This window comes from Primulina tabacum, chromosome 5 (assembly GCF_025594145.1).
Source record: "Primulina tabacum isolate GXHZ01 chromosome 5, ASM2559414v2, whole genome shotgun sequence".
NCBI classification, from domain to species: domain Eukaryota; kingdom Viridiplantae; phylum Streptophyta; class Magnoliopsida; order Lamiales; family Gesneriaceae; genus Primulina; species Primulina tabacum.
In genome coordinates this window covers 19729243-19740854 of record NC_134554.1, presented here as the reverse complement: position 1 = coordinate 19740854, position 11612 = coordinate 19729243, and the positions used below count along the sequence as shown (strand labels likewise).

General features: G+C 33.8%; 2 protein-coding genes across 2 annotated transcripts; one reads left to right on the top strand and one right to left on the bottom strand.

The window, feature by feature from the left end:
- Window positions 1-932: 932 nt before the first annotated feature.
- On the top strand, window positions 933-9305 carry LOC142544232 (uncharacterized). The gene is made up of 7 exons (XM_075651291.1): window positions 933-1047; window positions 1148-1249; window positions 1325-1440; window positions 7483-7587; window positions 7764-7823; window positions 7954-8106; window positions 9169-9305. The coding sequence occupies exons 1-5, from the start codon at window positions 933-935 to the stop codon at window positions 7779-7781; spliced, it is 456 nt and encodes a 151-aa protein (XP_075507406.1). The 3' UTR covers window positions 7782-7823; window positions 7954-8106; window positions 9169-9305.
- LOC142547242 (uncharacterized) lies at window positions 8945-11408 on the bottom strand. The gene is made up of 2 exons (XM_075655415.1): window positions 10982-11408; window positions 8945-9768 (listed from the first exon to the last, which is right to left on the bottom strand). Exons 1-2 carry the CDS (start codon window positions 11361-11363, stop codon window positions 9140-9142), a joined length of 1011 nt encoding a protein of 336 aa, XP_075511530.1. The 5' UTR covers window positions 11364-11408; the 3' UTR covers window positions 8945-9139.
- Between the last annotated feature and the right edge of the window lie 204 nt (window positions 11409-11612).

The following is an 11612-nucleotide window of genomic DNA, read 5'->3' as shown; positions in this document are numbered from 1 at the left end:
TGAGTTTTCGGCACAATGTTGTTGAGGGGGTAAGTTTTTTTAGGCACTGTATTAGAATTTATTTTTCAAGGATCTAAAAAATTATTCTATCTACTAAATATTGTAAAATTAGTGCAATTTTTTTTATATGAAATGGTTGGAGCATGATAGATGACTGGTTAGACAAAATCTTTGGTTACACATCTTGGTTTTAAGCACCGCGTTGGCGTTGTTCACTAGTTATTATTGTACAAAATGCTTTGTTAAATCGTCGTCTCGCAGGTCAATTTTATAAGACATAATTCTTATCCGAACCGATTCATGAACACATATTATTTTTTATGTCAAAAAATATTTCAACTCGCTCAATATATAGAGTAGGTCGATCCGTGTAACGAATTATTATTATTATTATTTAATATCATTTTCCAAATTAAATTTTGAAGGAAAAAAAAACAATCCAGGAGGGATTGATTTGATTAGTTTTAGAGAGCTCTTCCTATCTAATCTAATTAAAAAAGAAGTCATTATATGATGGAAATTTTTGACTTCAAATATATATATTATAAAAATAATCAAATACTAAATCATCAAACATGAAATATGCAAAAAAAACTTCAAAAGTAAACTAAGGTTTGGAATAAAAAATTTAAAAGGGTAATTTAAAAATTGTTACCGTTACTATATAAAGCCACAAATGGATTCAAAACATTTTATTGTGATATATTATTTATACATGAATTAGGGCGAATGGATCATTAAATATTTTATTTTAGGATTTATAAATATTTCCGAAGACTTAAAAACAACAAATCAGAGTGGCGCAGCGGAAGCGTGGTGGGCCCATAACCCACAGGTCCCAGGATCGAAACCTGGCTCTGATAGAAGAGAGCTTCTTCCTGTGTTAATTTTTTTATTACAGATTATTTAGTATTGTGATAATTATTTAAAAAATGAGCTTCTTAGGCAAAAGGGCTGTGTGTCAATTGGTCGATTACCCGCTTCGCATGCGAGAGACCAAAGGAATTTGTACGACCACTCCGGCTTCTGCATTCTCATTTGGCATTTGTACTCATTCTCCATCATTATATTTCATATATTAAGTATAAAATTGCCACGATTATTCCCTGTTTGATTATTGCTTTTTTTTTTTTTAATAAATGATTAGCAGGGCCAAAGGAATGGCGCAAAAGAAAAAAATCTTACAAGTTTTTGTTGACGCCTGTTGACGCATCGCGCAACTTCCATCAATTTGCTTACCTCTTATCAAGTAACTTTGTTTTCATGGATTTGTTTGTTTGTTTTGTTTTACTTTGGCATTTGATATTGTCGGGGCGTGAAGCAGAGTTCAGCAAAAATGATTTGGAGGAGGTTCAGAAGCTGCTTGTGTCTGCCGCTGGAGATTGTGTCCCTCCGAACAGGAATTCTTTTGTTGTACTCCAATCCAAAACTGGAGTTGAGGTTACTTCCTTTTTTTTCAGTTGGTTAAACCTTAAAAGTCATTAGATATTGTTTTCTCCCTGTGACCCTGTCCAAATGGTTTATTGTACCCTCGGTTTGTTTACGATTTGGTTTGTAGTATTGCAGTTTTTGAAAGCTCATATTGCGTTAAGAAACTGATACGGATAATACATTTTTTGTGTTGTCCAGTGTCGGTGCAAATGTTCTTGCGTTGATCGCTGAATTAGGATGCTTAGCTTTGTTAAACTGCTGGATGATTATTTATAATTTATGCTCGTCGCATAAGATATCATACTTGTTGTAAGAGCCGTCTGACTCAGTGGTTGAAGACTCATGCAACTCAGTAAAACACGAAAAAACAGGAACTGGTCTAGGACCACTATCCATGTTTTTCCTGCAAAGTAGAATTTCAGTATGTTAGAGATTTTCTCAAAAAATCATGTTTTCACGTATATATAAACATGATAAATAATATGCGGAAGCGAGCGTTACCTCCGGCCATTGAAAATTTGTAAATTCTCTGCTTTTCCTCCGATTGAAACCTTCTAAACACTCCACTCTCTCTATAGATGATGTATTATTCTATATGAGATTGTGTGTTTAGGGACCTAAAACGCTTGTATATATAGGCGTCTCGTACCATCAATGAGTTAACGCGGGAGCACGAGATTCAAAAGAAAAATTGTTTACGTATCTCAATTTTTTTAAAGTTGAGGGTGCGTACGCAAAATTTGTTAAAAAGTGTGTGCAATAGCCGTCGCCATTGTTGACACATATTTTAATTTTTCTTTTGAATTTTCATTCTATTATGTGTCAAAATTTCTTACACGGTATGCATATGAGCTGGCTTGCTATTGAGAAAACCCAGTTAACTGGGCTCCACGACTTTGATAATCTTAGTTTTCAACTTTCATATGATTTGACATATGATTTTATCCATTATATGTGGTTCTATTTTATAATAGTGCTCACTAATTGAAAGGAGAAACCTCCTTTAGTGCTGGAAAAAGATGATTGCTGGTAACTTATAAGTGAGGAGAAAATGTAGGTTGACGAAGTTTATGTTAGAGTAGGTTTCCATCAACTCAACTCGTGGATTGGGTTTTATTGACGCTGATGTAAAAACAGTTTTTATTTTAATAATATTTTACGATTTTTTCTAATTATGACATTTGCTTTATATGTATATCCATGCAAACATCACAGATAAAGTCCTTGAATATATAATAGGTTATTGTTACCATGAAGTCTTCCTCTCAACGTAAGACCATGAAACTCATTAGAAAGTGTTCCTCTCAACCTAATACAATGAAACTCATTAGGAAGTGTACCATATATTCTAAATAGGTTCCTAGTCGAATCAACCGCATAAAATACGGATAAATTTTGCTTGACCTTGAGACTAATATCTGTGATGTAAACGTCATTTTCATTGATAAGGGTACGAAGATATCCATTCATACAGATGTATGATCATTTGATAATTCACTGAACAACTCTCTCTCAGACTGTCCAAGTGGTTATTACTTATCGAGTGGAATAGTCCGCTGTTATAGTTGTACACCATTAGTCCTTAGACCCGAGACAATGTAGAGGCTCTGCGTACTAGCATGCACTTTGATTCGTTTGCCGACTTCATTGAGGGCAATCAAGTGGCGAGATTGAGTATAGTTTCGAAATACGTAGGAGCAAATACATTGTAGTCGAGGATTCACTGTTTGCCTAGTGGTAAAGATATCCTATGTAATTTGATAAGTTAATAGTGCAAGATGTCTCTAGGTGAAGCAAGAAACGTGTTTTAGGGAAAAGTCTTTTTCTAGTTACACATACGATGTCATTATTATTACTCAAAGATACATCATATCATTATCACATTCATACGCAACTTTCAATATAACAATGGCTGCAGATTCGATCGAGATATTTGAGTTGAAAAGATCATATTGTACATTAACCATAACTTAATATTCTTCCAGACACTATCAGTAATACTAGGGGGATCGTGGGGCGATATTACTAGACCTCTTATCATGATTTGATAAGTGCAATTAGAAATGAGTTCTGATAAGGTGTTAAGAAAAGAATGAGTCTAATTAAGGCAAGTCAGAATAGAATAAATGTTATTGTGAATCACACGGAGATGTGAACCCACAGCTAGCTATATCCCTGAACCATTGAGGGTAACACAAATATCGAATTTTGTGTTCTCGTTGAAAAGTCAAAATTCAAGGAGTTGAATTTGACGACTAAAGTTTGATGGAGATCAAACAGAAAGCCTATAAAAGAGTTTATAAGCTGATTCTATAATATGGAAGAAATGGAAGTTAACTTAATTGCTAATTGAGTAAGGAGAGTAAGACTGTCTGTTTTGGAGAACGAGTTCATAAAATTGGCAGCTGCCAAATATGGACAATGAAAATTTTGATTTTCGAAATTTTCAATTTTCATTATATAAACAAAATTTGTATCCTTAGTACATTGCCGATGTCGAATCATCGATCGGAGTTATAATGAGTTCAAAATTATTTATCTAGTGAATTTGGAATTCACCAATTAAATAAAAGTACTAGTAGTAATGAGTACTAACATGTACAAAATTTTCATAAGATATTCTAGAGGAATATTTAATTAATTAATTAATGAGTTAATTAAGAAATTAAATAATAATTATTTAATTTAAATCAATATGTCTATGCATGTATTAAAAGTGCATGTGTAAATATATTAATATTTATTTACATATAAAGATGTGTATATATATATATCTATTATAAATATATGATGCATTATCAAACGTTGATAACACATAACATTAAAAACACAACACAAAATCCCTCCTTCACTTCCCAAAAAGTTTCGGCCATCCCAAGTTTTGAAAAAAAATTCAACCAAGATTTTTTTCTTGTATATCCGCCTTCCGTGCTGCCGCACCGACTCCGTATTTCTATTCGGGTGTCCTATTCTCAACGAAGAAATTGTTTGTGATTTCTAGTGCAATCCAAACAAGGAACAAAGTCTCCGATCGTGAACTTGATTTGACGCTCAAAGACGGGAGATCCATTCGAATGAAAATAAAAGAAGGGCCATCTCCGCTAATATCGGACTGGAATGGAGTCTAGAGTAATTTACGCGAAGGTGTTTATTATATATTTGTAAGTATCGGTAATTTACCCAAAGCTTTGATTCCAAGCCCTTTGTGGATGTAGGAACGTTAAGTTTATTCATGTCATGATAAAACTATTTTATTAAAAGTATTTTTCACGGTTGCATGTGGATGTATACGTATTACTTGTTATTATGGTTAAGGCTTGCTGAGTCATTTGACCCACTAGGTGTGAATGATGCATGTGAGGATATTTCTGTTGAGACAGGAGGGTTGGATGATTGAATTGGCTGGACTGATGGTGCATTAACCCGATGATCTTGCCAGTTTTTTTTGCACAGTTATTGATTTTACATTATTTTAAATATTTTATGACTTTTATGCGAATGAGTAGTTTTCGAGAGGATTTATGACGTTCATGCTCTTCTTGAAAAAAAATGCTAGTTTTATGTTTGATTAAAGTTTACGTTTTTATGACTTTTACTGCAGTAAAATAGATAGTGAGTTTATTTTAATGGAGCAAAAATTTGGTGAAAGTATATATGTACATATATGGTCGGCCAAAAGTGGTAAAAATGTAAAAAAATTGTAGTGTATTTTAAAGAAAAATGAGTAAAAGATGTTACACCAACAGTGGTATCATAGCCAATTTTTCTCAATCGTGTGTTTTATTGTTTAAATTGCATTGAGTTAATTTTTTCTAACTGCGTAAGAATTTTTCAAGAAATCGCAACCCGTGAAATCTTTTTTTTTAAATAATTTGTAGTTCTGGGCAGCACACGTGCACAGCGGCTGCCCGTGGCCGTGGCCCAGAAAGTTCTAAAATAAAATAATTTGATTGTTTGCGCGGGGCAGCGTGCTGCCCGTCGACGGCTACCCGAACAGTTCGGGCAGCGGGGCTGGCTGCACGAGACCGCCTCGCTGCCCGAGACAGTCTCAAGCAGGCCTGTCCAATATGGGCTCAAATTTTTTGGGCCCGAGGCAATTTTCTAAATTTTCGAAAATTTTGGGTCAAATTGATTTGTGAAAATACAGACGAATTTACCCCTGGAATGAATTTTCAATAAAATTATGAATTTTTCTTTAAATAAATAATTAGATTTTAATTATTTATAATAATAGTGTTTTACGAAAAATTTAATTGATTAAAGTTAAATAAAAATGTTTATTTAATTTATTAATTATGACAATTAGTGATAATTTACAATATACTTGATATGCAGACAATATGCGATATTTTCTATTTAATATAATATTTGATATTATATGGTAAAATGATAATCGAGAGCCATAACCAATTTTTTATATGTATGTTAGGATATTTTACATGTTAATTTTTGATTATTTGATAATTAAAAGTGAGTCTGATTTATGGTACATTCTCAACTCTTAAAATTGTATCCCTATGTGCCATATAAATTTAATGTAAATATTATATTTATTTGGAGATCAAAATTTGAAAATGGTGGTCCTAGATCCTCGAACGGAGTTTTGAAGATCGAATACATGTAAATAATTGAAAGCTTATGTAATATTGTATTTGCAACCTTGCATTTACCTCGTTCTTGACATTGATCCATATATGGTTCATATGGATCAATTAACTCTCAGTACGTGTCTTATTATTAATAAAATAATAAGAGTTGTATGAATCCAGCCATTATACAAATAAACACGACACAAATTTTTAAAATTAAAAATTAGACATTTTAAAAATAAAATCCCTCATTTTGGATAAGATCCAAAATTTAATTTAAGCCCATTAAAAAAAATTAAAAGAATCTTTAATATTTTCTTGCCTTCCATCAACGGTGGTTGCATGATGAAATCTATCCCGGTCAGCGTCTGACTCATATTATTGGGGAGACCCGGACGCCGGAAAGCTGTAACTTCTAATGACATATTTGATGTGAACTACGTGGAACTTCCATGATTTCAGCTCATATTATTGCAGATCTCATGGTGACCGTCCACTAAAGTTCAACATTGATGGGTCGGGCTCGAGACGTGAAGAGAAACATGATCATATTATTGGGTCTTCCTCAAACATGAGACAAAATTACGTAAGGGTTGAAAAGAGTTGCAATTAGGCTCTATCTTTTGGAATTTGTGTTTGACTCATATTATTCGGGATCATAATTTAGCAATTAAGCCTTACGTACTCACTAAGAAAATTGGATTTCTCGTTTTCGTCAGAGGGTGTTGAAAAGTGCATGTTGAAATATATTAATATTTGTATATACTTTATATGGTGATATAAAGAAGTGTATGTATATATATTATAAATATATTATAATTGTCAAAAGTGGATAAATACATAATATAATAATGATATGATAATTTTAATTAATGAAATTAAGAGTTCTGGTGAGACTAAGATTAGGAATTCTAGTGGTGTACAACTTGTATATTTTAATAAATAGGTTATCAAAGTTTAATAACACATAACATTAAAAACAAACACAAAATTCCTTCTCCCCTTCCCAACAAGTTTCTGCCATCCCAAGTTTTGAAGAAAAAAAATTCAGCCAAGATTTCTTCCTTGTGTCGCCTTACAGACTCCGGATTTCTGAAATTCGGATGTCCTATTATCAACGAAGAAATTGTTTGTGATTTCTAGTGCAATTCAAACAAGGAGCATAGTATTTGATAGTTGACTTGATTTGACGATAAAAAACGAGAGATCCTTTCGAAGGGAGATACAAGAAGGGTTATCTCTGTCCAACTTAATTTTCGCGAAGGTAACAATACTAAACACCTTATGGACGTTTAAATGCATACGACGCCCAAGGAAAGTATCGAGCGTTGAAACTAAAATTTTAAAATTTCGTTGCGTCTTGAGTGCGAGAAAACGGTGTCCCAACAATTTAAAAGATGATATTTTATATTTTTCATTTTTAGAGGAAAATTAAATGCAATCTCCATACTCTTGCTTTTAGGTGTGCACATTCCAGTTGATTCTGAAAACTGCATCTTCTTTACTTGATGATAAAGATCCAATCAAGTTGGAAGCCGTCACCAAAGTAAGTGATCTTATTTATATAGTATGTTTTCATTTGGTTGATTGATCCTTAGCCTGTTGTTTCTTTTATATCTCCATTATCTCGGAATCATTTAACTGCGCACACATCAAAAGACTGGAACTGAGAGATAATGACCTGAGAGATTTTAAAATTTATTTCAGCAGATTCATTCAATAAAATTTTCCTCTCTTATGCAGATCGTTTACATCTCTTAGTGGCATGACTAGAGAAGGGGATGTTCCTCTAACTTCTATCAGGTATGTACGGCATGTGTTTTAATAACATACATCACGTGTTTCTAAATCAATCTTCAAATTTGAGAAACTTTTGAAAATTTATTGATTCGGAATCATAACATGTTATGTATCATATTTTACTGTCAAGCAGGCTAAGAGTTGTGTTGGACTTAAGGATGCAATAACTTCTCTGAACAACTTTGAGCAGGGTATCAAGAATTGTCTTGAATTTTGATCGCACTAATTTTTGGCAAGGCCTAAACCACCACTTCTTGGACATGAACTCAAATGAATTGTGAAACAGGTGCATTATTGTTTATCACCAATTTTAGGCGCTGTTTATAACGGCTTCTATGGAGACCTTGTATAGTTCACTCGGTAATGCAATGTCATGTTTGCATGTTTGTAGGCTTTTTATTTGATCTTTTGGCATACATCACTATCACATGATATCAAAGTTGTCCGATTGAAGCTTGAAAATTTTGATTTATATAAAGATTTTTTGATGTACATGGTTTCAAGTTTCTAGGTGACAGATCATTTAGCCTCTCATTTTTTGCCAATCTTCTAAATCTTGACAAATGTATGTTACAGTGTGAGTCCAGATATTTAGGTGCACCAGATCGGAGAGAGTGTGCCTTTTTTTATAAGTAGTCACCATCCACATCAACTTCCTTCGACATTTTTTGATTGATATGAAATAACAAAATGAAAAGACAGACTATAGGCTGTGAAGCACATTCCATTTGTCAAGAACTCTCTGTAATTTGTAAATATCGTTTTGCATTTGTGAATTGCAAATGGAAGAGTTTAATGGTTTATGTGTATTTGCAATGGATGGAACTATTCTATCTTCTTGCGTTGGTATCATACATATGGAAATCATCCAATCATCCATTATAATTGCATTGGTCGAAGCTTTTTGGAAATACAAAGAGCATGCTAGTTTTCTTATAGTTCTTCATGGTAGTACCATGTAACATAGGCGCACATTTTATGCTAATGCCTTTAAATGAAGTTGAAGATTGCCAGACACTAGAATTGTTGCAGATTTATGCCTCAAAAAAGGTTCTTCTCCCCCCATTCACGTTGAAATCTACCATTTCAATTATGACTGCTTAAAGTTAAAGGACATTTGTAACTATAAAGTGAACCATTTTTGTTCTTTATTAATGCTTCATAGTCTTTTAGAGTTGCAAACTGGATGATTTGCTCTCATTTAATATGATCAAGTCTATGATAACATGTAAATGATACTCATAAGATTTATCACCTAACTCTATAATGTGAAAGTGCAAGTTTAATATGTATATCAAGTATTCTACCGAAACTTCGCCTCATGAAATTGTTTGATTGGGTGAACCAGAGGCCTGCAACAAATACAAGCGGCCACATGGTGTACCGTCATCTGGGTGATTTTGAATAGATCTAGGCAAGCTGCGTAACTTATTGAACAAATTTAGTGGATCTTCCAATAATCCGAAATTAGCATCTGGGTCACCAATCTGAGAAAGAGTAACATCGGAAAACCCTAGAGATGGGAGTAATTCATCAGGCCAATCACAGTAGAAATGAAAAGTGGAGCTAGATAGTGTTGTTGCCTGTTTGTTCATGAAGTCTGCTAAGAGAACTGTATGGGTAAGCTGGCACTTTTCGGCAATGATTTTAAGTACTTTCATAGCCTGACAATGTGATAGATAGTACAAGATACCCTCCAAAATCCATACTGTACTCTTCTTTGGCTCGAATCCTGATATTTGAAGCTTTTGAAGCCAGTCATCTTCAGTCAAGTCAGCTGCCACTCTACTCAATGATTTGGCTTTCAAAATGGGTTGTTGTTTCTCATCCATTGCATTCACAGCTGCCTCAAGAATATCAGTTTTTGCTTTCAAAACTTCTGGAAAATCAACCTCGAACATACTGCTTTCTTTCAAGCAGCTGAGGCGATATGCCCTTGCATCCATTCCTGTGCAGGTAAGAAAGAACTTCTTTCATCTTATTTATTGAAATTTTGATATTTGTTTCTTGTGTTTCTTCCATTTTTATTAACTTTACTCATTATAAATGTCTTGAATTATTGTGTAATGATAGTGTCTTTAGGAAGGATCAAGTTTATACATTCCACCACATTTGGACTTCGCTTCATCATTTGACTGGCAGTTTACAAACAGATTAGGGGGTCAAATCTAACTAAATTTCAAAGATTTATGCATGTTCTAATAGTTTTAATTGTTTCTCTGATACAGGGAAAACAGGAGATGAGGAGAGTTTCTGGTTTTCACTGTGTTTACATAATAACTGCAACGAAATTTGAGATGGACTCTACTTTTGTGCTCTTTATTTTGGACAAGATTATGAGCATTTAAAACTTTTGGGCTTCAATATCATATATGGGTTATCATTAAAAAAATTTACTTTGTGTCAGACAAATTAACCAATATTTTCCGTATAAGTAAAACAAAAATGTTACCACTAAAATGGTTGCTTTTCTCCAGCGGCTCAAAATTTCTAAAATTTAACGAATATTAGTCTTTATGTTGATGCTGAAATTTATTGAAACCCATTTTTGTTTTTGACTTTGCCATATATTTCTTGGTCACATTAAATGATGTCTTGTACACAGTACCCGTAAGAAGGTGGGATTAGGACTGTTGCAGTTGGAATCCAGGTAAATATTTTACAATGGGAAGATGTTATTTTATGGATCACCGGTGAAATTTTGACGAACACAGCTGTCATTTGTAAGTATAGCATTTTGGCTTAAGACTTACTTTACAGTGTTAACTAATTTTCCTGTTCCTATGGTGTGCAGGGGTGAATTACCATAATGCGAATTTTGTATAGTTAGTGGTTAGACTAGAAACTTTTCCCAATTGTCAATTTTGAAAAAGCAACTCCGAAATTATATTTATTCTGAATTGTCCAGTTTTTTCGTTCTCAATTGTCAATTTTTCCTTTTCCCATTAACAATATTCATACATCGGAAACACTGATACACCATCAAATATGGGGAACAGATGCTGATTTTTATGTGAATATTAATAGTTTAGCAATGGTGATCCCAGTTTTTTCTATAATAGACCACTTCAAATTAAATCTTCTCAATGTCATTTCATTTTAGTAAAATGCAGACCCAAAATTATCTGTAAGATAAAAATCAAAAAGCGTTGACACATTACCTGCACCCAGCAGCACCACTTGAGCTCCGGCACCATGAAAGGAATCAAGTGCCGCCTCGAGTTTCGAATCAATCCAGAGGGTTCGAACAGCAAGAATCACCCCCGAAATCTCCCTGGCATTATTAAGCCTGTCTTTCTTAATCTTTTCATAAATGCTTCTCAGGTACGTCTCGCCGGCTAGCAGCTCTGCTACCGGATCATGTATCATGTGTTTCCAAGACGCTCTTCCGGCTGCCGTCTGGCATCCTGATCGACGAAGGGAGTCCCAATCAGTTTCAATAGCTGCATGAATACTTTTAACGGTGCCAATACTTAGCAATTCAGGTAACTCAAGCTCTGGCCAAGAATTGTCTTCCGGTAATCCATTTCCTTGACTCGTCATACTATTATTATTTGACTAGTGTTATCTTTCATTCAAATGAATAGATGAAAGGGAAGAAAGAAAGAGATATACCCACAAAATTTATATAATGAAGAAGGGAGGACATTGTAGGTAGGGATAAGAAAAGAGAGCCACACACAAAACCAACGTCTCAGAAAGGTGCTCGAGTGTGATATCCAAACTTGTTTTTTGAAGGGCAAGAGATGGTGAAGAAAGAACCACGAGTTGCTTCCAATTCATATCTTTGTT

Bases quoted from the DNA above. Each gene is read 5' to 3' on its own strand.
- LOC142547242 (XM_075655415.1), bottom strand. From the start codon at position 11,363: ATGACGAGTCAAGGAAATGGATTACCGGAAGACAATTCTTGGCCAGAG. The intron at 9,769-10,981 runs GTAATGTGTCAA...TTACCTGCACAG, and splicing joins AGTGGTGCTGCTGGGTGCAG to GAATGGATGCAAGGGCATAT.
- LOC142544232 (XM_075651291.1), top strand. From the start codon at position 933: ATGAGCTTCTTAGGCAAAAGGGCTGTGTGTCAATTGGTCGATTACCCG. The intron at 1,048-1,147 runs GTACTCATTCTC...ATAAATGATTAG, and splicing joins TGCATTCTCATTTGGCATTT to CAGGGCCAAAGGAATGGCGC. The intron at 1,441-7,482 runs GTTACTTCCTTT...TCTTGCTTTTAG, and splicing joins AATCCAAAACTGGAGTTGAG to GTGTGCACATTCCAGTTGAT.